General features: G+C 37.0%; 2 protein-coding genes across 2 annotated transcripts in view; one reads left to right on the forward strand and one right to left on the reverse strand.

Moving 5' to 3' along the window:
* Positions 1–26,281, forward strand: part of STON1 (stonin 1) — a 136,391-nt gene that overhangs the window by 108,677 nt on the left and 1,433 nt on the right. The window contains exons 9-10 of the mRNA XM_071208809.1: positions 10,119–10,379; positions 16,137–16,226. Coding sequence (XP_071064910.1) covers positions 10,119–10,379; positions 16,137–16,226 — 351 coding nt within the window. The remainder of the gene's footprint in view (positions 1–10,118; positions 10,380–16,136; positions 16,227–26,281) is intronic.
* The window catches only part of LHCGR (luteinizing hormone/choriogonadotropin receptor), a 121,495-nt gene that overhangs the window by 12,164 nt on the left and 83,050 nt on the right, over positions 1–26,281 (reverse strand). The window contains exon 11 of the mRNA XM_071208808.1: positions 22,624–22,794. Coding sequence (XP_071064909.1) covers positions 22,624–22,794 — 171 coding nt within the window. The remainder of the gene's footprint in view (positions 1–22,623; positions 22,795–26,281) is intronic.

Below are 26,281 nucleotides of genomic sequence, written 5' to 3' on the forward strand. Positions count from 1 at the left end.
AGTGCTAAGACTTGGCTAGTAATTTTCAAAGTCTAATCTGCTGCTTTGAAGCTCACATTAGAGCCAAGGTTTTGAATTATCTTTTCCAAGGTGTTTGTAAAAAGTGGGCAAAATGTGAAATTATTCTTCATGCAGAATTTTCCTGGCTTCCCAAAGGGCAAGACTTGAAACTCTTGACTGATTCTTTTTTTAAATTTATTTTTAATCATTTATTTATTTATTTCTCTCCCCTCCTCCCCTGCCCCAGTTGACTGTTCTCTGTGTCCATTTGCTGCATGTTCTTCTTTTTGTCCGCTTCTGTTGTTATCAGTGGCACGGGAATTTGTGTCTCTTTGTGGTTTGCGTCATTTGCCGCATCAGCACTCTGTGTGTGTGGCACCCATTCCTGGGCAGGCTGAACTTCTTTCGTGCTGGGTGGCTCTCCTTACGGGGTACACTCTTTGTGCGTGGGACTCTTCTACGTGGGGGACAGCCCTGCGTGGCATGGCACTCCTTGCGCACATCAGCACTACGCATAGGCCAGCTCCACACGGGTCAAGGAGGCCCGAGGTTTGAACCACGGACCTCCCATGTGGTAGGCGGATGCTCTATCCACTGGGCCAAGTCCACTTCCCTTGACTGATTCTTGTGGGAAATATTTATTCTTGAGAGAGAATGAAAACCCCTGATAACAATTTGACCTGGAGGAAGTCATTGATCTATGTGTGAGATGTTAGTCCATGTGAAAGGCTTAAAACTTTATGTTTGTGATCCTGCAATATTCACTATAGCTGTTGCCGCAAAACTGCTGGCTAGTTTAGTCAAATTGCTCTCTTGGAAGAAATGGGAATCAGATAGTCATGTGACCTTTTCAATGCTTGGTGGAAGCGCTTCTGAAGAAGGAAGTTGAGAATGACAAAACTCCTGCAGTTACTAATACTAAATTTAGGATTGTAATCTTTTCCAGCATAACGACCTCACCAATTTATATAAAAGAAGATGACGTTACATGAATTCAATGAGAAGAGTCCTGGAATCTTTACTATTCCTTTATAAGCTTATACACATCTCACAACATGCCATGAGAGCTCAGATTCATTTTGCAACAAAATGTGGGTTATGTTTTTCAGTATTTGTTGCTATTACCATAAAAAGCCAATTTCAACTTGTTATTCAGTCCTAGGGCTAACCTTCTATAACATAAGAAATTTGAAGTATAGTTTACATACAGTAAAATTAACCTTTTTTTTTAGATGTCCAGTTTTTAGGTATATAGTATGATGTTGGATAAGCATACTTTTGATAACCACTGCTACAACTTACTCCCCTTGTAGTCAATACTCTCCTTCCAGTCCTCAATCCCTGGTAAGTACAGATCTATTTTCTTTCCCTATAGTTTTCTGTTTTCCAGAATGTTGCATAAATAAAATCATACATTATGTAGCTTTAGCACAATATATTTTAGATACATTCATGTTCTTGGGTGTAGTAATATATTCCATTATATGGATGTACCACAGTTTTTTGTTTTTGTTTTTAAATTTTTATCCATTCACCATTTGGACATTCAGGTTGCTTTCAGTTTTTGACATTTGTAAATAAAGCCTCTAAAAACATTTGTGTACAAGTTTTAAAAGAAGTGTGGAATTGCTAGGTTATATTAAATAGGTATGCTTCTTTTTATAGGAAACTGCAAAACTCATTTCCAAAGTGGCTTTACTGTTTTTCATTTCTACTGTCTGTGTGTGAGAGTTGTAGTTGCTTTACATCCTTGTTACTTAAGCTTGTTACTTAAAACTATCTTTTGGAAAGAAGTTTGTTATTTTTATTGAATTCTGGCTTTTTTCTTCCTTTGGATTTCTGTTTCTTGTGTCTTTTTTTTTTTTTTTTTTAAGATTTATTTTATTTATCCCTTCCCTCTGTTGTCTGCTTTCTGTGTCCATTTGCTGTGTGTTCTTCTGTGTCTGCTTGTATTCTCATTAGGTGCCTCCAGGAATCAATCCTGAGACCTCCCAGAGTGGGAGAGAGGCAATTAATTTCCTGCGCCACTCAGCTTTCCTGTTCTCCTACGTCATTTTATTTTCTCTCCTGTTTGTCTCCTGTTGCATCATCTTGTAGCTCCAGCTCTCCGTGTCAGCTGGCACTCTTGCGTGTGGCGGCTTTCCCGTGAAGGGCGGCATTCCCGTGCAGTGCGGCACTCCTGTGCTGGGCTGCATTCCAGCGTGGGCTGGCACTCTGCACTGGACAGTGTGCTGTATGGACCAGCTTGCCCTCACCAGGAGGCCCTGGACATCGAACCCTGGACCTCCTATATGGTAGATGAGAGCCCAGTTGGTTGAGCCACATCCGTTTCCCTGTTTCTTGTGTCTTATCTAATCACAAGTTGGAAAGATTTTGTCATGTTTTCTTTAAGAAATCTTATGGTTCTAGGTTTTATATTTATGTTGATTAATTTTGGGCTAATGTTTATATACTGCTAGGTTAGGATCAAGTTCATGTTTTTGCAAATAGATGTCCTTTGTTTCAGCATCATTTGTTGATAAGACTACCCTATCTTCATTGATTTTCTTGTCACCTTTCAAGAAAATTGACCAAGTATGTGTTGGTTTATTTCTGAACTTTCACTTTGTTCCACTTATCTATCACTAGTACCACATTGTCTTGATTTGGGTACTTTTATAGTAAGTCTGGAAATTAAGGAGTATGAATTTTTCAACTTTGATTTAAAAAAAAAAATTGTTTTTGCTATTGATTCCTTTGTTTTTCCATAAAAAACAGCTTATCAATTTCTACAGAACTGAGACTTTGATTTGCATTGAATTTAAAATCAATATGGGAAGAATTGACATCTTTGCAATATTGAGTATTCCAATACATGGTCATGTTGCATCATTCATTTTAATTATTTTTGATTTTTTAAATGTTTTAGCATGTACGTATTGCACATATCTTGTTAGACTTTTACCTAAGTATTTCATGGTTTTGGGTGCTATTGTAAGTGGCACTGTCTTAAAATGTCAATTTCCAGTTCATTGCTGGTATAGACATGCAATTGATTTTTGTAAATTGAATTTATTTCCTGCAACCTTGCTAAAGCCACTTGTTAGTTTTATTTGTGTTTTTTTTTGTTTTTTTTTGTTTTGATAGACTCCTTGGGGGGGGGGTGTATGTATGTGTGTTTGCATTTTGCTTATTGTCTGTGAACAGAAACAGTTAACTTCCTCCTTACCAATCAGTATTTTTTTCCTTGCCTTATTGCACTCGGTAGCAGTTTGATATGGTTATGAACTCCAAAAGTAGATATTGGATTATGTTTGTAATCTGGTCTATACCTGGGTGTGATTAAATTATGATTAAGGCTTTGATTGGGCCATGTCAGTAGTTCCCACCCCTTGGGGATAAAAGGCATGGCAGATAAAAGGCATGGCAAAAGACAGAGTTGGAGGGTTCTTAATGTTGGAGTTTGATGCTGAAGTCTTAAGATGGAGCCCCAGGGAGACAGACAGAGCTGCTTGCCTAATAGTCTAGAGCTGACCTTGTGGAGAGAGGCAAAGCCTAGAGATCCTCATAGTCTACAGTTGACCTTGTAGAGAAAACAAAGGAGCTGAGCCCAGAGGAACCCAGGAAGCCTGAACCCTTGCAGACGTCGGCAGCCATCTTGCTCCAACACATGAAAATAGACTTTGGTGAGAGAAGTAACTTATGCTTTATGACCTGGTATCTGTAAGCTCCTACCCCAAATAAATACCCTTTATAAAAACCATCCAATTTCTGGCATTTTGCATCAGCATCTCTTTGACTGACTAATACACACTGGTTAGGATGTCAATACAAAGGTAAGTATGAGTGGGGAGAGCAGACATCTTATTCCTCATCTTAGAGTAAAGCATTCAGTCTTCATCCGTAAGTACTATGTTTGTTAGCTGTAGGGTTTTTTGTTTTTGTTTTTTGCTAGCTGTAGGTTGTTGTTGGTTTTTTTTTTTTGCAGCTCCCCTTTATTAGGTTTCCTTTAACCTAATTTTCTGAGGGTTTTGATCATGAGTTGATACTGAATTTTTCAAATCCTTTTTTTTTTTTTTACGTCTTTTGAAACCAAATGGTTTTCCTCTTTAATATGTTCATATGAAATGTGTTGACTTTCACATGTTGAACTTTCAAATGCATTCCCAGGATAAACATCATTTAATCATGATGTATTATCCTTTTTATATGTTGTTGGGTTCTATTTAGAGAAATCTTGAAGATTTTTGCCTCTATGTTTATGAAGAATATTGTACTTTTTCATTTGCTGGTATTGGGTGTCAGGGTATTGCTGTCTTCATAAAGTGAATTGAAGTATTTGTACATCTGTGTTCTGGATGAGTTTATGCAGTCATCAAGGCACAGAATTTTTTCTTTGTGGGACAGTTTTAAAGTATGAATTAAATTTCTTTACTAGGTATAGGACTACTCAGGTTATTTGTTTCTTTTTGAGTAGTTTCTTTCAAGGAATTTTTCTATTTTATCTAAGTTATCAAATATATTGAAGTAAATGTCCTAATATTTCCTTATCCAATTAATGTCTATAATTTCCCTCTCTTTAATCCCTAATGTTTGTTGTCTTTTTTTTTCTCTCTGCTAATCTGGCTAGAGTTTTATAAATTCTGTTGATTTTCTAAGAGCCAAATTTTGTTTCATTGGTTTTCTTTTCTGTCCTCAGTTTTGTTAATTTCTATATTATTTCCTTCTTTCTGTTTGTTTTGGGCTTAACTTGCTCTTTTCCAGTTTCTTAATTTGGAATCTTAGGCCATCAATATGAGACTGTTCTTTTGTAATGTAATCATTTAATGCTATAAACTTCCCCCTAGACACTGCTTTAGCTGAATCTCACAAATTTTAATATAGTGTATTTTATTTGCATTGAATTAAAATTATTTTCTAATTTTCCTGTGACTTTTGGGTATTTAGAAGTGTGTTGTTTAATTTCCATATATTTGGGGAATTTTCCAGGTTTTTCTGTTATAATTTCACTGTAGTCAGAGAACATGCTTTGTATGTTTTAAATTTGCCAAGGTTTGCTTTATGGCCCAGAATATGGTCCCTCTTGGTAAATATTCTAAGTGCACTCGAAAAGACAGTGTTGGGTGGACTATTTGATAAATGTCTATTTGGTCAAGTTGTTGATTGTATTGTTCAGATCTTTTATATCCTTATTGGACTTCAGTCTTTTGTTCATTACTGAAAGTCTCTAGTGGTGGATGTTTGTTCTTTCAATCTTTCACATTTTGCTTCATATATTTTTGAAGTTGTATAGATAGGTGTGTAAACATTTAGGATTGTCTTCTTGAATTGACACCTTTATTATTATGTTCTTAATCTGTGGTAATATTCTTCTGAAGTTTACTTTTTCTGCTGTGTAGTCATTCTAGCTTTATTTTGGTTGTGTTTGCATGGTGCATCTTTTTTCTATTCTTTTACTTATCTATGTCATATGGTTGGGTCTTGCTTTTTAAATCCAATCTGATAATCTCTATCTTTTAATTGGGGTACTTAGATTATTTGTATTTAATGTAGTTATTTAAAAACTTGTTAATTATTTTCTGTTGTTGCTTTTTCCTTTTTTTTTTTTCCTGCCTGCTTTTGGTTCTTTCCTTGGCTGTGTTGTGTTCTACTGAAAACCTCTTCAAATAAATTCTTCATTTCTGATAGCATGACTTTTGTTTCTAGAATTTCTATTTACTCTTATATATAGTTTTGATCTCTTCACTGAAATTCCCCATTTCTTCATGCATGTTGTCCCCCTTTTCCACCAGATCCTTCTACATATTAATCATAGTCTGAGGGTTCTAACATTTGAGTTTGAGTCTGTTGATTACTTTGTTTCTTGATGGCTGGTTGATCTTATTATTATTTTTTTTCTTTCCACTTTTTTATTTTTAATGGAGGGCCAGATGTCTTATATAAAAAAGAGAGACTGTGGTAAATATTATTTACATCATAGGGAGATGTCTGTATGTCTTCTCTTTCTGAGGATTGTCCTTCCTTAGATTTCAGGCTAGTTGGCTTCCCTGTTATCCGAGATCTCTGGGTATAAGAAAAGGTGTGATTTTGTGTTATATCCAGTTTTGCTAGTTGTTAGAATGGTAGTGATGTTCTTCCAGCTTTTTACATCATAGGCAGCAGTGAAACCCCTGAGATTTTTTTATAATTTGAACAGAATTAAAGTTATTTTGTATTTACAATTGGACTTATTTACTTTGAGAATATGATCATTAATTTTTGCTTAAGTGTGATATTCCTTATGTTCTATCTGTGAGGGAAATTTTTTTCCAATATAGTAAAAACTAATAGCATATAAAATTACCTATAAAATTACCTATTTATAGCTTATCAATTTGTATTTTTCTATGTAGGATTATTTGGGGACACTTTGGGAATTCATTGTATAGAATATGATTTGAGTATGAGTCCTGGAAAGACAGTGGATCAAAATAAATTGAAAATGCTCAGACATTCAGATGCAAAAATTGTATCCTTTTCTTTTTTTTTTTTGAGGTAAAATTCACATCGCATACAATTAACCATTTAAAGCAAACAATTCAGTGGCATTTAGTATATTTAGTGTTGTGTAACCATCACCACTATCTACATCTAGAATGTTTTCATCACCCCAACAGGAAACCCCATACTCATAAAGCATCCCCATTCCGCTCTACCTTCCCCTTTATAACTAGCAATCTGTATTCTGTCTCTATGGATATACCTATTCTAGATATTTAATATAATTAGAGTCATATAACGTGACCTTTTGTGTCTGACTTCTTTCACTTTGCATGTTTTCGAGGTTCATCCAAGTTGAGGCATATATCAGTACTTCATTCCTTTTATGGCTGAATAATATTCCATTATATGTGTGTGTATATGTGTGTGTGTGTGTATACACCAAAATTTATTCACTCATGGGCCTTTGGGTGTTTCCACCTTTTGGTATTGTGTACAAGTATTATTTGAGTACCTGTTTTTATTTATTTTGGATATATACATAGGAATAGAATTACTGGGTCATATTATAAATTCTGTGTTAAACTTTTTGAAGAACTGCCAAACTGTTTTTCAAAGTGGCTGAACCATTTTGCATTCCTACCAGCTAGGTATAGGTAAAAGTTTCTCCACATCCTTCTGCCAATGCTTGTCCCGCCCCCCCCCTTTTTTTATTATAGCCATCCCAGTAGATGTGAAGTAGAACCTCATTTTGCTTTTGATTTGCATTTCCCTAATGGCTAATAATATTGAACATCTTTTCATGTGCTTTTCAGTTACTTGTTAATCTTTGGAGAGATGCCCACATCACTTGCCCATTTTTTAATTAGGTTGTCTTGTTAAGTTGTAAGAGTTCATTATATATTCTAGATACTAAGCAGATATATTATTTGAAAATATTTTTTCTTCCATTCTGTAAGTTGTCTTCATGTTCTTTACACTATCCCTTGAAGCACAAATGTTTTTAATTTTGATGAAGTCCAATTCATCTATATTTTGTTGATTAAGCTTTTCATAAACATCCATATTTAAGAATCCATTGCCAAACACAAGGTCAAGAATATATATCCTTATGTGTTCTTCTAAGAGTCTCATGGTTTTAGCTTATATTAATAAGTTGTTTATTCATTTGAGTTAATTTTTGTATGTGGTATGAAGTAGGGGTTGGTCTAATGTTCTTTGCATATGGAAATCTAGTTATCCCAGCACAATTTGTTGAAGAGACTATTCTTTTTCCATTACATATACTTAGCATCCTTGTTAAAAATCAGTTGGCCAAAGATGTATGGGTTTATTTCTGGACTCTCAATTCTCTTCCATTGGTCTATGTCTATCCTTATGCGAGGACCATACTGTTCTTTTTTTTTTTTTTTCCAGATGTATTTATTTATTTCTCCTCCCCTTCTTCTCCCCCCACAGTCTGTTCTCTGTGTCTATTTGCTGAATGTTCTTCTTTGTCCACTTCTGTTGTTGTCAGCGGCATGGGAATCTGTGTTTCTTTTTTTTGTTGTGTCATCTTGTTGTGTCAGCTCTCTGTGTGTGGCACCATTCTTGGGCAGGCTTCACTTTCTTTCACGCTGGGCGGCTCTTATTACGGGGTGCACTCCTTGCTCATGGGCTCCCCTACACTGGGTCACCTCTGCGTGGCATGGCACTCCTTGCGCGCATCAGCACTGTGCATGCACCAGCTCCACATGGGTCAAGGAGGCCCAGAGTTTGAACCATGGACCTTCCACATGGTAGGCGGATGCCCTGTCCATTGGGCCAAGTCCGCTTCTCTTTTGTTTTGGTATTATTTTTTTTTAGGTACACAGACTGGGGATTGAACCTGGGACTTCATCTAAATAAATTCAAAACTCTAAGCTTCATTCCAGGCCTAGCGAATCAGAATCTGGATTTTTTTTTTTCTTTAAGATAGCAGGACCAGGGATTGAACCTGGGACCTTGTATAAAGAAATTCAGAGCCATACTGTTTTGATTTCTGAACAAAGTTTATCTTTTGATGCACTAAGATGTGTTTTACTGTATTAAGCATCACCTGTGTCTCACAAACTTAGAAGGAACATAAAGAGAGGGCCTCTCTTAAGACCTTTGGAAAGATTCTTGGGCCCTGATGGGGGTCTTCATTTGTTTCTTGACCCTGTAGGCTCCCAAGACTTCTCAGGCTGACATGATGAGTATACTTTGAGTACTCAAAAGCTGTCCTTTCAGAAGTGGATGTGGCTCAAGTGGTTGGGTACCTGCCTGCCACATGGGAGGTCCCAGGTTTGGTTCCTGGTGTCTCCTAAAGAAGTCGAGCAGACACAGCAAGCAGACAGATGAGGAAGCCATCCTTTCCATTTCCTTCAGCTACATCTCTCTAACTTATCCTTAAAGCTAAACTAACTTGTATCAACCTTAATAAGAGCTTACAAAACAACCAGTGATACCATATATTCCTATTATTGCAACTGGTGCTTTTAATAAGTTTTTAAGGGGTCTGTGACTTCACTAAAATGGCTAAGAATTGATGTAGATTCTATAATCTTATTTAAAATATTCCTGTTCTTAAAAGGTTTGCAGTTTTGTTGATTTTTATCCTGCCTATGACAAAGCACTTGGGAGGTAGTATTGCCTGGTACTTAAGACTGTAGTTTGAGAAATCAAACTTGGGTTTGAATTTTGCTTCACCCTTTCAAGTTGTGACCTTTTAAAGCTACAGTGCTTTATGTCATAGAATGTTGTTACTAGGCTGATAGTTAAAATGCCTGTAAATATTTAGCAGATGTTCATTTGTTTGCTGTACTCTATGGTCCCAGGTGATTGCTGAATTTCCTTAATAATTTTTATCCACTGAGCATGATGTTATTTGTGCTTTCTACTTCATTGAGTTATTTAAAATCAAAGTAGTTAAGCACTAACAGGAATTACATAATTCTGGTACTATAAATTCAAGTGGTATATACAGAAATTGGTACCTGAAAGCAGTGAACTCATTTGCGCTCTCTATGTGATCGTAAGTAGGTTTAATTTTATTTATACTTTAAAAAATTATATTATGTAGGAGTGCTAAAATTCAAAATTTGGAGGGAACATCTTATAGGGCAGGGATATATTTTAAGTGACCACTTTTAGAATGTTTGATATAAAGAAACTTTAAATTCTATGTGATTCAGTGTTTTCCTATTTCATAGCTTGTTAGACTTGAACATTGTTTTAGTTTCCTAGTACTAAAACAAATACCACACAATGAATGACTTAACAGCAGGAAATTATTGGCTCATGGTTTCAGAGGTTAGAAGGTTTACTTTCTTCTGGATTGGTATCTTCTGGCTGGTCAGCAATCTTTGGAATCCTTTGATTTTTGGTCACATGATAATGCACGTGGCAGCATTTTTTCCTTTCTCTTCCAGGTTTTGTTATCTTCCAGCTTCTTTCTTCTCTTGTGGATTCTTTCTCTGTGATCAACTCCCTTTGCTTATAAGGACTTCAGCCATCTTGATTAAGAACCCCATCATTCAGTTTGGGCACACCTTAACTAATAACATTTTCAAAGGAGCAGGGATTGGGACTTGAACATGCCTTTTTGGAGGATAGGATTAATTCCCCAACAAATTTTATTGAATTTATTTCTCTTTTAGGATTCTAATTCTCAGATGGATTTAAGAATTCAGTCAACTGATGATGATATTGGTGAAATAATTCAAATAGATGGAACTGGAGATACATCTTCCAAAGAAGAAATAGGAAGTACAAAAAATGTAGATGAGAATGAATTTCTAGGAATTATTGATGCAGAAGATCTGAAGGTACTTGAAGAAGAAGGTGACAGTCTATCAAATGAAGATTCAACTGTCAATAGCAGTGATAATGAAGACCCTCCAACAGATATCGTGGAAGAGGTGAGGATCACTTTTGAGCCTGGACTTTTAAAAGTTAAATTATATTTGTAGTTTGGAGCCAAGAGGAATACAATTAAGATTAACATTGTCTTTAGTATTTAAAAATAAAACTTATTTATATGTTAGAATTTATACTTTTAAACTATAATTAAAACCAGTATTAATCAGAAATTGTTGGTCTTAAGTAGAGATAGTTGGAGGTTTAGTAGTTGGAACTGGGGGTTAAAAAAAAAAAAAGGCAGCCAGAATAGAAGGAAATACAGAATCTGTTCTAATCGTATTAAATGTGGTAAATCTGGATCGAATGTGGTAATCAAGAAGTGTGCAAGTAGTATTAGCTATCATTTATGGTGGCTTTAGTGTGTGCCAGGTACCATGCTAAGTCTTAGCTGCCTTATGCTTTTAATATTCCCAGTGTCCTTATTTTATAGATGAGAAAGTTGCGATAAGGAAAGTTTCAGTAACTTGCCCAAGTTCAGTCATGTAGCCATTAAGTGGCCAAGCTGGGATTCAAACCTAGGCTGTTCGACTCTAAAACTCAGTTTCTAAGTATAATACTACTGTCTTTCCAAGTTTATTTTTCCCCTTAACTTTTAATTTTGAAATACTTTTAACCTTATAGGACAATTACAAAACTAATACCCTGTATGGAATTGCCAGGTTTTTTTTTCTTTAAAGATTTATTTATTTATTTATCCGCCGCCCCCCCCCCCCAATTTTCTGCTCTGTGTGTCCATTTGCTCTTTGTTCTTCTGTGTCTGCTTGTATTCTCATCAGGTGGCAGTGGGGATCTGTGTCTCTTTTTCTTGCATCATCTTGCTTCGTCAGCTCTGTGTGTGTGTGGCACCACTCCTGGGCAGGCTGTGGTTTCATGTGGGGCAGCTCTCATTGTGCAGGGGCCACTACTTGCACAGGGGGCACCCTCATGTAGGGGCATCCCTGTGTGGTCCAGCACTTGTTGCGCTCAGCAGCACTGTGTGTGGACCAGCTCACCATATGAGCCAGGAGGCTCTGGGTATCAAACCTTTGACCTCCTATATGGTAGGCAGACACTCTATCTGTTCAGCCACATCTACTTCCCTCCAGGTTCTTTTACTTCTGTATGTGTTGTTCTCCTTAAAAAATTCAAAGCAGGAACTTCCAGGAAGATGGCATTGAAATAGGTAGGCAGGGCTCAATTTTCTTACAAAAACAATGGAGGAAGGGCAGAAACCTGTCTGAGGGACCTGCTTTGGTGCACTGAAGGTCAGGAGAATGCTGTGTACCCCCAGGTGAGCGAGGAACAGAGAGACAAAGAAGCCAAAATGAAAGCCATGAGTTACTAACCTCTGTGACTGGATTTGGTACCCATCCTCCACCTTCAGGGTGAGCAGCCTGGGTAAAACCTGTGGCTCACTGCAGCTGAGAGGGGAACAGACATCTTCCACCTTGGGAAAGGGAGGGTGTGGCAGAGGGCAGAGAGTGGTTTTTCTTCAGTGAATTTGGCCAGCAGAGCCTGCTTTGAATCTCAGCTCTGGCTAGACCAGAATCATGGGCAAGTCAACCTCTGTGGAAGGATTTGCTGATGATCACCATCTGCTGGCTGGCTGGGAAACTGCAAGGAGAAATCACTTTTAGGCATCTCTTGTCCCAAATTCTGGAGGGCAGATCTGTGCCCCATTAGTGAGCCCCTGGCCCTATTTTGATAACTTAGGCTAGGCAATTTTAAAGACTTGGAATAAGTTGAACCAAAAATTAAAGAAGAAATATGAAACAAAATCGCTAGGCAACAGAGAGAAATTGACCATCAGAGTAAGTTCATCAATATATTCAGATGCCTAGACATTAGCAAAAAATTATAAACCATACTGAGAAGCGGGCAGATATTCCTCAACCAAAGGAACAAACCAAAAATCCTGATGAATACATAAGATTTAAGACAACTAATCAAAGATGATCCCATAGATCTCCTAAATCAATTCAAGGAGTTGAAGGAAAATATGACTAAAGAAATAAAAGATATCAAGAAGACACTGGGTGAACATAAAGAACATTTTGAAAGACTGCAAAAGAAAGTTATAGCTTATAGGAATGAAAGACACAATGGATGAGATTAAAATTACATTAGATGCATACCATATAAAGCAGATTTGAATTGGTGGGGGATAGAATTAGTGAAATCAAGGAAAGAACATCTAAACTTGAAAAGACAGGAGAACAGAAAGAAAGAAGAATGGAAAAATGGAACAGTTTCAGGGAATTGCATGATAATGCACAAACATACATGTTATTGGAGTCCCAGAAGGGGAAGAGAACAGAAAAGGGGGCAGAAAGGATATTTGAGATAATAATGCCTGAAAATGTTCCAACCCTTATGAAAGACATATAGGACAAGAAGGACAATTCACCCCAAACAGAATAATCCAAATAGACCTACTCTAAGACACCTATTCAGAATGACAACTACCAGCGATAAACAGAGGAAAGCAGCAAGAGAAAAGCAATGCATCATATACAAGGGGACCTCTGTAAGACTGTCAATTTCTCATCAAAAAACAATGGAAGTGAGGAGAAGGTGATATGATGTATTTAAGGTACTGAAAGAGAAAAACTGCCAGCTAAGAATTCTTATTCCAGCAAAACTGTCCTTCAAAAATGAAAGTGAGTTTAAATCTTCAGACAAAAACAGAGCATATTACCAAAAGACCAGATTTACGAGAGATACTTAAGGGGGTGCTGCAGCCCAAAAGGAAAAATCAAGGGTGAGAGACTTGGAGAATAGTATAGAAATGAAGATTATTAGTAAAGGTAACTTAGTGGGTAAAGACAGTACTAAGATATGACAATGGAATGCCATAGGAGAAAATGGAAGAAAGAAGTAATGCCTTCACAGTAATAACATTGACTGTTAATGAATGAATTTTCCAATCAAAAGACAGAATGACAGATTGGATAAAAAAAAAAAAAGTCATCAATATACTGCCTGCAAAAGACTCACCTCAGATGTAAGAATACAGCCAGGTTAAAAATGAAAGGGTGGGGGAGTGGATGTAGCTAAGTGGTTGAGTGCCTGCTTCCCATGCACAAGGTCGGTGTTCAATTCTCGTACCTCCTTAAAAAAATAACCAAGGACATAAAGAACCTATATTCAGAAAACTATAAAACATATAAAAGAAACTGAAGAAGAACTAAATAAATGTAAGGACATTCTGTGTTCATGGACTAGAAGACCAAATATTGTTAAAATGTCAGTACTACCCAAATTGATTTACAGATTTAATGCAATCCCAATAAAAATCACAACAGCCTTTTAAAAAAAAGTGAAAGGGTGGAAAAAGATATTCCACAGATAGTAATCAAAAAAGATCTGGAGTAGTGATACTAATATCAGACAAAAAAATTTAACAGGCAAAACCATTATAAGGGGTGAGAAAGGTCACTGTATATTAATAAAAGGGGCAGTTTAACCAAGAAGAAATAAGTATTTATGCACCTAATCTGGGCATCCCAAGATACATGAGGCATACACTGGGAAAACTGAAGAGAGAAATAGATATCTCTACAATAATAATTGAAGACTTAAATAGACCATTGGATGGAACATCTGGACAGAAGATAAATAAGCAATCAGAGCTAGAATAATATAAATGAACTAGTCCCAACAGATATTTATAGTGCATTCTACTCCAAATCAGCAGACTATACATTCTTCTCAAGTGCTCATGGATCCTTCTCCAGGATAGACCATATGTTGGGTCACAAGACAGGTTTCACTAAATGTAAAAAGACTGAAATTAGAGAAAACTCTTTCTCTGATCATAATGGAATAAAGCTGTAAATCAGTAAGGGATGGAAAAAGGGAAATTTGCAAATGTAAGGAGATTAAACTACATACTCTTAAATAATCAGTGGCTCAAAGAAGAAATTGCAAGAGAAATCAATAAATATCTAGAATGAAAATAAGAATACAACATATTAGAACCAATGGGCTTCAGCAAAAGCAGTAAAAAAAATTCCATTTACAATAGCAACTAAAAGAATAAAATATTTAGGAATAAACTTAACCAAGGACATAAAAGACCTGTATTCAGAAAACTACAAACATTGCTAAAAGAAACAAAAGAAGATCTAAATAAATTCAAGGATATAACACGTTCATGGACTGGAAGACTAAATATACTTAAGATGTCAATTCTGCCCAAACTGATTTACAGGTTCCTCACAATCCCATTAAAAAATCCTAATAGCCTCTTTTTTTTGGGCAGAAATGGAAAAGCCAATTATCAAATTTATTTGGAAGGGGTAAGGGGCCCCGAATATCCAAAAAATGTCTTAAAAAAAAAAAAAAAAAAAGCTGGAGGACTCACTTCCTGACTTTAAGGCATATCACTTAGCTACAGTGGTAAAAAGAGCATGGTACTGGCATAAAGATAGACAGATTGACCAATGGAACCACACTGAAAACTCAGAAATAGACCCTCATATTTATAGTCAAGTGATACTTCACAAGGCTGTCAAACCCACCCAGCTGTGCCAGAATAGGCTATTCAACAAATGGTACTGGGAGAACTGGATATCCATATCCCAAATGAAGAGGACCCCTGTCTCACACATTATACAAACATTAGCTCAAAATGGTTCAAAGACCTAAATATAAAAGCTAGATACTTAAAGATTCTAGAAGAAAATGTAGGGAACCATCTTCAAGACCTTGTGGTAGGCAGTAGTTTCTTAAACCTCTTAAGCACAAGCAACAAAAGAAAAAATAGATAAATTGGACCTCCTCAAAATTCAAAAGACTTAGGTAAGGAAGTAAAAAGGCAGCCTACTCAATGAAAGAAAATATTTGGAAACCATATATCTGGCAAGGTTTTGATACCTATGTTATGTAAACAAATCATACAACTCAACGATAAAGACAAGCCACTCAATTTAAAAATGGGCAAAAGACTTGAATCGACATTACTTCAAAGAGGAAATACAAATGGCCAAAAAGCATATGAAAAAATGTAAAATGTTCAATATCACTAGCTATTAGGAAAATGCAGATCAAAACTACAATGAAATACCACTTTCATACCTTACAGAATGGCCATCATTAAAAAAAAAAGCTGCCAGTGCTGAAGAGGATGTCGAGAAATAGGAACATTTCTTCGCTATTAGTGGAAATGCAGAATGGTTCAGGCTCTGTGAAAGAGTTTGGCAGTTCCTCAAGAAGCTGAATATAGAACTGCCGTATGATCCAGCAATCCCATTACTAGGAATATATTCAGAAGAACTGAAAGCAAGGATATGAACTGTCATTTTGCACACCAATATTCATAGCAGCACTATTCACAATTGCTAAAATATGGAAACAACCCAAGTGTTCATCAACTGATGAATGGTTAAAATGTGGTATACATGTACAATGGAATACTATTCAGCTATAAGAAGAATTGGGACATGTATGACGACATGAATGAACGTAGAGGATATGTTGAATAAAATAAGCCAAATGTAAGATGTGGGATAAAGTTGGTAGTAATATTTTGATGATGCTCTTTCATAATTTGTTACAAGTGTTTCACAACTATGCAAGGTGTTTGTGGTGAGGCGATATATGGGAGCCCTGTTATGACGATATACCTATTTGTTTTGATTTGTGAATTCACAAATTTTACTATACACTTATTGTTTATGTATGTTTCATGGATGAATGATATACTTCAATAAAATTCTATTTTAAAAATTCATAGCACCATGAAATTCCTTAATGTGTTCATTTTTCATCCTTAGGACCCTTTAAATTCTGGAGATGATGTTAGTGAGCAGGATGTGCCAGACCTGTTTGACACGGATAATGTAATTGTCTGTCAGTATGAAAAGGTACTGTATTCACCTCTTTGAATAAAAATAGACTCTTTTCACTTTGGATTGGTAATTGCTTTTATAGTACTCAGGTATGTAAATTGATGGTGAGATGTTCACAGATAAATGAGTCTTGAAACGGCTATTTGATTTTATAAGTTAAGGGTGTATTTTATGTCAAGCATTATACTGTGTGGTCTCAGTAATACCAAAAAAGTGACCATCCTTGTTTTGAGGTGACAATCTTAACTGAAAAAAAGATGTTACTCTTATATGAAAGAATAGATTGGTAGGCAAATTGAATGCTAAAATATGTGACAGGTAAATCAAATGGTAAAATGTAGCATATATATAAATTGAACACTGAGTAGAGGGTAAATCCAATGGTAATATATGTGGCACAGATAATAAGTCCTAAAAGTGGCTGGGAAATGCAAGAAATCATTTGTAGTCAGAGTAGTCCACAAATTCTTCATGGGTGATGTGGCACTTTGAAATGGGCCTTGAATGATTTGTAGGATATAGATAAGTATGGAGAGTAGGCATTCAGAGTAGAATAGCCTGATAAAAAGGCAGAGAACTGAGTGGGTGTAGTCTGTGCAAAGGACAGAGAAGAGCTCTGCCTTGAATCAAGTGTTTTGTTTTTTTTGGGGTAGGGTAGGAATTCCCTGAATGCTGGTGAGAGAAATCCAAATGTGATCTGCTGGACATTATCCTTCTGAGCAGGTTATTGAGCAAATTGTAACTGGTTTTAAAACTGGCAGTGTTTGGTGATTTGGAAGAGACAGATGGTAAGAAAAGTAGGGGTAGTACAGACAGGATGTAACAGGAACCCAGACTAAGGATGGCAGTGTAGAACAATGAGGAGTCAGAGAGTATGACAGAAGAATCAGTGGGACTTGGTGATTAGTTGCATAGAGTTGAAAGTGTTTCTCACGTTTCAAGCCTAGAGATTAAGTTAGTAGCAGTTTAACTTTAGCAGCTAAAAATTAACACTATTTCTTTCTTTCGTTTAAAAAAACAAAAACAAAAACTGCCCCTGTGACTGTGTAATAAAAAATGGACTTTTGTCCTTAATTCATGCATACTTACATTTTTGGTTAATCCCCCTTCCCCATCACAATCTGAATATTCTCAGGATAAACAAAGAATAATACTCTGAATTGTGTAACAGTTTTATAGAATCCTTTATCCTTTTCTCTAAAAAAAAAAAGGCATATCACTTTCTTGCCTATTACATTTTATACAGATAGAAAGGGCAGTTAGATGCTGGTGTAAGAAAAAATTAGGCAATAGAAAAGGGACCATTCTTGTTTGAAATTTATTTTAGTTTCTTACTAACAGTGTATGACCTTCTATGAAGAAAACATTATAGGGCACTTAATTATATAAGCATTTCATAGAGTCACAAAAATTTTGTAGACTATTAAGGTTATGGTATCTTTTGTTGTGCTATATTGTGGTAGATAGTTCATAATTGATTACATAGTGCTTTGTATTTTTCAAAGTGTTTTCTGATACATCACCTTTTGTCACAACAACCTTGTGGAAGTATATAGGAGCAAGATATATATATATATATATATATATATATATATATATATATATATATAGTGGTTACAAATCTAGTTGTCTGAGAGTACTCTAATTAGAAAATATTTTAAGAATAGTATTAAAAAATTAATGGAAACCAGGGCAGTGGGGAACCATTTAAATGTTTTTAAAAGGGGGTGATGAAATCAGAAGATAGATACAAAGGGAATGCATCTAAAAAGTCAAAGGGAGAACACTCTTACAGTCAATTTTTATAAAAGAAAAACTTTCCAATTCTGACCACTTGTTGACTTATATCAAGTAGTATTGAAACCAAACTCAAGTAAATTGAGAGATTTTTTTTCAATAGTCTTTTAGAGCTTTACTACTTAGTAGCATCAGTTCCACTGAGGGATTGTTAGAGAATGTAGAATCTTGAGTCCCATCCCATTTTGACAAGACCCCCAGGTGATTTGTATGCACATTAAAGTCTAAGAAGCACTTCTTTTCTTTAAAAAACATATATCATTTGCCTTTTACCAGCATGTGGAATTTAAAATTTATAGGATAACAATTGGAATATTTTGAAAATATTTGTAAGTACAATGGAAAAAGGCCAATGAAGGCCCCTGATCTACATGTTATTCCAGAGGCCTAGAAAATGCCTAAGATAAATAAAGGATTAAAAGGATATCATGGGGAAGATTAATGGTAAAACAACTTTTTTACTATTGATGGGAGTGTTCTGTGCTATAAATAGGGCACTGGACAGTGGGATATGAAAATATTTGAATATGCTGTATCTTAGTTTAACAGTTTAGGAACCTTTTGCTTTATTGCTTGCTTTGTCCTTTAGATGCTAGTGCAATGATTAATTGCTAAGTGCATGTGTAGCACAGTTATTTTTAACAGATATATTTTCGTTTTTTTTGAGTAGTTTGGACTCATTTTGAAAAAATCAAAACACTATGAAAAGCTATACAATGAAAAGTCTGTTTCCCATTTACCCTTCCTATTTAGTACCTCCCTGTTTCTGCCTGAGTATAACTAATTAACTAATTAATTTCTTAATATATTTATAAAGCTTCTTTTTTTTAAAGATTTATTTTTATTTACTTCTCTCCCCTTCTCCTCCCCCGCTCCACCCCAGTTGTCTGTTCTCTGTGTCCGTTCGCTGTGTATTCTTCTGTGTCCACTTCTATTCTTGTCAGCGGCACCAGGAATCTGTGTCTCTTTTTGTTGCATCATCTTGCTTCGTCAGCTCTCTGTGTTTGTGGCTGCCACTCCTGGACAGGCTGAACTTTCTTTCGCTCTGGGTAGCTCTCGTTACGGGCCACACTCCTTGAGCATGGGGCTCCGCTACACGGGGGACACCTCTGTGTGGCACCGCCCTCCTCGCGTGCATCAGCACTGTGCGTGGGCCAGCTCCACACGGGTCAGGAAGCCCTGGTTTTGAACTGTGGACCTCCCATGTCATAGGCGGATGCTCTAACCATTGAGCCAAGTCCACTTCCCTATAGAGCTTATTTTAATACAAGCACAAAAGGTAGCACAGTCAATGTATTCTTCACATTGCCTTTTTTCTCTTAGTGATATATTTTGGAAATCTTTTTATATATGGAGATTTTCTTTGTATTAATATTTTTACAGATGTATAATAGTCATTGTAGGATATATTAAAATTTATTTAACCAGTTCCCTGTTGATGACTATTGGAGTTATTTTTCAGTCTTTTGTTACTGAAATCACAAGAATTTGACAGGGGCTATTGAAGACAGTGACTGTGAACCAGGAACTAAATTCCTCAAGTAATGAGGGGAAACAGGGTCCTGCAACAATGAAGAGGAGTAGAAGATACAGTTTGGTGATATGGGATCAAATCAAAACTGGCTATTTTTAGGGAGGAATAGGGCAAATGATCTGAAGTAGCAATGGAAAAGTGAAGAGGATACCAGTTCCAATAGTACAAGGAGTGAGAGAGCTCCCTGTTTCTTAAGTTTATTAAGGATAGTTCATTCTAGCTTTATTTCTTGTTGAGGTAAATGGAATCTTCAGTTATATCTTCTAACTGTTCCTAATATATATGAAGGCTCTTAATTTTTGTATATTAATTTTGTATCATTGTTGAATACTATTTAGTAACTTTTCATTGATTATCTTGGATTTTTCAGATGCATAGTGATCACATCTGCAAATTTATTTCACCCTTTCTGATATTGTATGCATTTACTTTTCTCTTGTCTGTTTGTATTGGCTGGTATTTTTATTGGCTATAACTCTAGAATGTTTGTTAAGAAGCTAGAAATAGTGGGGATCATTGTCTATGTCTTGACTTCAGTGAGAATGCTTGTAGGATTTTCAGCATTAAGCATGTTGCTGGCTTTTGGGACAGTGTAGGGTATATGTGTGGAGAGAGAGCGAGAGACAGAGACATGGTCTGTGATTCTTATGTAGAGATTTAAAAAGTAAAATGCATGAGCTTTATCAAATTCTTTTTCATATTATTGGAGATAATCAAATAATTTGTCTTAAATCTAGTAAAATGATTTTTATATTAATAAATTTCTGATATTGAACCATTGTTGCATTTCTAGAATAAATATTGTTACTTAATAAAGCTATCTATATGAGGATTTGTTTTTGTTTTTCTAATTCTAGTCGGATTTCATCACTGGTGCTAACTAAGTTCAGGATTCTTTTGTCACTGTTGCGTGCCTGGTTTTTTAAGACCTCTGTAAGTGAAAATTTGGGAGTCAAATTCAGAGAAATAATTTCTTGTTATTAGGACATTTTTTTCCTATACAAATAGGTGTTTGTTTTTTTTTTTTAAGATTTATTTATTTATTTCTCCCCCTTCCCTCTATTGTCTGCTCTCTGTGTGTTCTCCTGTGTCTGCTTGTATTGTCATTAGGTGGCTCTGGGAACACAATCCTGGGACCTTCCAGAGTGGGAGAGAGGTGATCATTCTCTTGTGTCACCTCAGCTTCCTGGTTTTGCTAAGTCTCTTATTGTCTCTCCTCTGTGCCTGTTTTTGTTGTGTCATCTTGCTGCATCAGCGCTTTGTGTTGGCTGGCATGCCTGCGCCGGGCGGCACTCTTTGTGGACCAGCTTGCCTTCACTGGTTATCAAACCCGGACTTCCTTTATGGTAGACAGGAACCCAGTTGCTTGAGCCACATCTGCTTCCTGATAAATAGGGTTTTAAACTTTGTTTTATTTTATGCTTCACAAAATGCATTTAATAGTCATATGCTGGATTTGACCATTTTTAGTCAACAACTAGGTTTAATTTTTCTTCTGATTATATATTATTTCCAAGGCTTTTTTTTTTTTTTTAAGATTTTTATTTATTTCTCTCCCCCTCTCCCCCCAACTCCCCTGTTGTCTGCTCTCTCTGTCCATTTGCTGTGCGCTCTTCTGTTACAGGTTCTATCCTGATCAGGGGCACCAGGAATCTGTGTTTCCTTTTGTTGCATCATCTTGCTGTGTCAGCTCTCCGTGTGTGCAGCGCCATTCCTGGGCAGGTTGCACTTTCTTTCACGCTCGGTGGTTCTCCTTATGGGGCGCACTCCTTGCGTGTGGGGCTCCCCTATGTGGGGGACACCTCTGCGTGGCATGGCACTCCTTGCGCGCATCAGCACTGTGCATGGGCCGGCTCCACACGGGTCATGGAGGCCCTGGGTTTGAACCGTGAACCTCCCGTGTGGTAGGTCGACGCCTTATCCATTGGGCCAAGTCCGATTCCCTCCAAGGCTTTTAAATAGTCTTGTGGTTTACCCATAGGTAGCAATGATTTTATGATTTCTCTTTAATGGTAAAATCCTTATCAGTCATTGGATTGATAATCTCTCCCCAAACCATATGACAGAAGGTCCTGGGGAGTTTATAAATAGCAGGATATTTAAGACAGTTTCTCTGGATTTTTAGTCTACACTGGTAAATCTTAAGGTGGGTGGAATTTCCTATTTTTAAAATTTTGTCTGTGTCTAAGCTAATTTACTGAATCCTAAGAATAGCAGCAGAATCTGCTAGATTATAAACTGTATCTTTTGACTTTGCTCAGTGCCTTACAGACATACCTCATTTTATTGTGCTTTGCTTCATTGCTCTTCACAGATATTGTGTTATTTTTTTACAAGTTGAAGGTTTGTGGCAACCCTGCAATGGAGCAAGTCTGTTGGCACCATTTTTCCAACAGCATGTGCTTACTTAGTGTGTGTCTGTCACATTTTGGTAATTCTCACAATATTTCAAACTTTTTCATTAGTACATCTGTTATGGTGATCTGTGATCTGGGATGTTACTATTGTAATTGTTTTGGGGCACCATGAACTGTACCTATGTAAGATGGTGAACTTACTTGATAAATGATGTGTGTGCTTTTTTTTTTTCTTTTCATTAAAAAATTTTTTAAGACACTTAGATTACATTTATGCAATAGAATATATAGGGGATTCCCATATGCCCTGTTCCCCATACCTCCCACATTTTCCCACATTGGCAACATCTTTCATTAGTGTGGTACATTGATTGCAATTGATAAACACATTTTGGAACATTGCCAGTAAGCATGGATTATAGTTTACATTGTAGTCTATACTCTTCCACTCAATTCTGTAGGTTATGGCAAGTTATGTAATGGCCTGTGGCCTGTATCTGCTATTGTAATATCATTCAGGACAATTCCCAATTCCCAAAAATGCCCCCATTTACACCCATTTTTTCCCTCTCTTCCCTCAGAACCTCCAGTGGCCACTGCCTCCACATCAATGACATTCTTCCATTTTTAGAATCACAATAAGTCTATAGTAGAATACTAGTAAGACTACTTTAGTCCCTAGTTCATTCCCTAGTCCTGAGGATTCTGGGATGATGATACTTACTCCACCTTTAGTTGAGGGGGATGGGGCTTCAATCTCATATGGCTGATGGATAGGACTCTCTTACTTGCAGTTGCAGACACACTCAGTTCCTTGGTATGTTGGTTATCCATCATCTCCACCTTGTTAGTTGTCATGGGTGAGTCTAATGAACTGGAGAGTAGGTGTTGCAACCTGTTGAGATTCAGGACACAGCTGGCACATGAACAACCTCAAGATTTAAGTCTCTTGGACATATACCTACTAACTTTTGTACAAATTATATGTTCAAGTAGAAGGACAGAAGAGCCATGTGTAGGGAAACCACATATGAGTCCAACTCTGTCATACTGGGCAGCATAAATTCCAAAGTAGGGCCCACTAGCAAAAGACCAAACTCCTGAGCTCTCTGCCCTGACTATAGTGGCAGGATGTTTTCCAGAGCCCTCAGGAGCCCCACTATTTGGGGTACTATCTATTTTGTCTGTCAATGAGATCCTGCTGCGACATGCATAAGTGTTACCTCTGAAGTGACCTCCCGACTCACTTTGAAGTCTCTTAGCTATGTGAACTCATTTGTCTTTACCTTTTCCCCCTTTTGGTCAAGGTCTCCCTCCCCCACCCCAAGTTGCATTGATTGTTGGTACTTTGTAGTGATCCCTTGGTGTCAGGGAGGCTCATTCCCGGGATTCACGTCCCATGCTGGGGGTAAGTTATTGCGTTTATATACTGAGTTTGGCTTAGAGAGAGGCCACATTTGAGCAATAAGGAGGCTCCCAGTAGGTAACTCTTAGGCACCCTATAACACCGGCCTATTTCAATTTCAAGAGCAAAGGCTCATAAGCATAGACATCAATATCAAGGGCCCATCATTTGGATGTTTGTGCTCTGATTGCTCCACTGACCAGCTGTTCCCCTGTCTCTTCTCCCTCTCCTTGGGCTTCCGTATTCCATAAGGTGCAACAATATTGAAATTATGCCTATTAAAAATAATAATGAATAAACAAAAAAGATACACAAAAACAGAAAAAAATAAAAAAGGAATTAGACCTATAATGGCTTCTATTTGTTCAAGTGAAAGGAAGAGTCACGTCTCTCACTTTAAATCAAAAGTTAGAAATGATTAAACTTAGTGAGGAAGGCATGTTGAAAGCAGAGACAGGCTGAAAGTTAGGCCTCTTACACCACTTTGCCATGTTGTGAATGCAAAGGAAAAGTTCTTGAAGGAAATTAAAAGTGATACTCCAGCGGAAGTGGATGTGGCTCAAGCAGTTGGACACCTGCTTCCCACATGGGAGGTCCTGGGTTTGTTTCCCGGTGCCTCCTAAAGAAGACAAGCTGATGCAGTGAGTGGGCACTGTGAGCAGACACATGAAGGAGCCATCTTCAGGGGAGGGGTTAAATGATACTTTAGTGAGCACATGAATGATGAGAAAGTGAAACAGCTTTATTGCTGATATGGAGAAAGTTTTATTGATAGTTGATCAAACCAGCCATGACATTTCCTTAAGCCAAAGCCTAATTCTGGGCAAGACCCTAACTCTCTTCAGTTTTATGAAGGCTGAGAGAGAAGTAAGGAAACTGTAGAAGAAAAGTTTGAAACTAGCAGAGGTTGGTTCATGAGGTTTAAGAAAAGATGCCTTTTCCATAGCATCAAAGTGCAAGATGAAGTAGCAAGTGCTGATATAGTAGCTGGAGCAAGTTATCCAGAAAATCTAGGTAAGATAATTGATAAAAGTGGCTATACTAAACCATAGATTTTCCATCTAGACAAAACAGCCTTCTTTTGGAAGAAGATGCTACTTTTCATAGCTAGAGAGGAGAAGTCAATGCCTCGCTTCAAAGCTTCCGAGGACAGGCTGACTCTCTTGTTAGAGGCTACTGCAGTTGGTGACTTTCAGTTGAAACCAATGCTTATTTACCATTCCAGAAATCCTGGGACCTTTACATATTACATTAAATCTACTCTGCCCATTTTCTATAAACAGAACATCAAAGCCTGGATGACAGCACATCTGTTTACATGTAGGAAGTAAAAATATTAACATTAATGGGAATTTGGAAGAAGTTGATACCAACCCTCATGTATAACTTTGAGGAGTTTAAGATTTCAGTGGCAGAAGTGACTGCAGATGTGGTAGAAATAGCAAGAGAACTAGAGTTAGAAATGGAGCCTGAAGATGACTGAATTGCTGCAATCTCATGAGACAACTTGAATAGATGAGGAGTTTCTTTTTATGATGAGCAAAGAATATGGTTTTCTTGAGGTGGTACCTACTCCTGGTGAAAATGCTGTATTATTTTTTTCTTATTATTGAGTTTTTTTTCCTACTCAATTTATTCATTTTTAAAAAAATATTACATTAAAAAAATATGAGGTCCCCATTCACCCCCACCGCCCCCACCCCACCACTCCCCCCACAATAACACTCTCCCCCATCATCATGACACATCCATTGCATCTGGTGAGTACGTCTCTGGGCATTGCTGCACCCCATGGCCTGTGGTCCACACCATAGCCCACACTCTCCTACGTTCCATCCAGTGGGCCATGGGAGGACATACAATGTCCGGCAGTTGTCCCTGGAGCACCACCCAGGACAACTCCAAGTCCCGAAAATGCTGTATTATTGAAATGAAAACAAATAATTTAGAGTATTATATAAAATTAATTGATAAAGGCAGCAGCAGGGTTTGAGAGGATTGACTCCAATTTTGAAAGCATTTAACCCACAGTAGAACTTCTGTCGAACAGCATACATGCTCAGAGAAATATCCCATGAAAGGAAGAGTGAGTTGATATGGCAAACTTCATTGTTGCATTATTTTAAGAAATTACCAGAGCCACATCAACCTTTAGCAACCACAACCCTGATGTTTCAGCAGCCATCAACTTGAAGTAAGGTCTTCTGTCAGCAAAAAGATTGACTTGCTGTAAGCTCAGATGATGGTTAGTATTTTTTAGCAATAAAGTATTTTAAAATTTATTTAAAATTAATTTTTTAGATCAATGTTATGTTGCTCAATTAACACAAGATAATAAGTTCAATAATCTCCTTTAATCAGCAGTTACACTTTCCCCTTATTTTTGTTCATTCCTCAATCTTGGGGGATTTAGGATGATGTCCACTCTGCTTCAGGCTGAGAAGTGACGTAACTATTATGGGGCACAGGATTGGCATTGTTCTCCTTGCAGTTGAAGATACTGCCTGCTTTGGGCATGGGGTTGGTCCATCATCATTTTTTGTTAGTTGTCCAGGGCAGGCCTGAAGAAATGGAGAGTGGGACTTGGCCATGTATCTGCTGGGTTTCAGGGTTCCACTGGCATAGAAAAATCCAAAGTCTTTAAGTCCTGAGAAATATGCTTAACAGGTAAATTGAAAATTATAGGTTCAAATAGAAGAAGTAGACAAATCATAATTAGGGGATTTATAAGTGAGTATAAGTATGTTATATTGGGGAAATAGCTTTTCCTATATTCCCAGACAGAGCCCACTGAGGGGTGGTGTTCATTTCATGTGGCCATGTGGCTTGCCTATGGTGTCTGGCCTTCCCTAGGGCCCTCAGGAGCACTTTTGTTTGAGGCTTTGTTTACTGTGGTAGTTTGTGAAGTTTGGCTGAGATCTGTATAAGCATAACCTCTAGCATGACCTTCCGATTGACTTAGAAATTTCTCAGCCAT

The sequence above is a fragment of the Dasypus novemcinctus genome, chromosome 17 (genome assembly GCF_030445035.2).
Source record: "Dasypus novemcinctus isolate mDasNov1 chromosome 17, mDasNov1.1.hap2, whole genome shotgun sequence".
Classification (NCBI taxonomy): domain Eukaryota; kingdom Metazoa; phylum Chordata; class Mammalia; order Cingulata; family Dasypodidae; genus Dasypus; species Dasypus novemcinctus.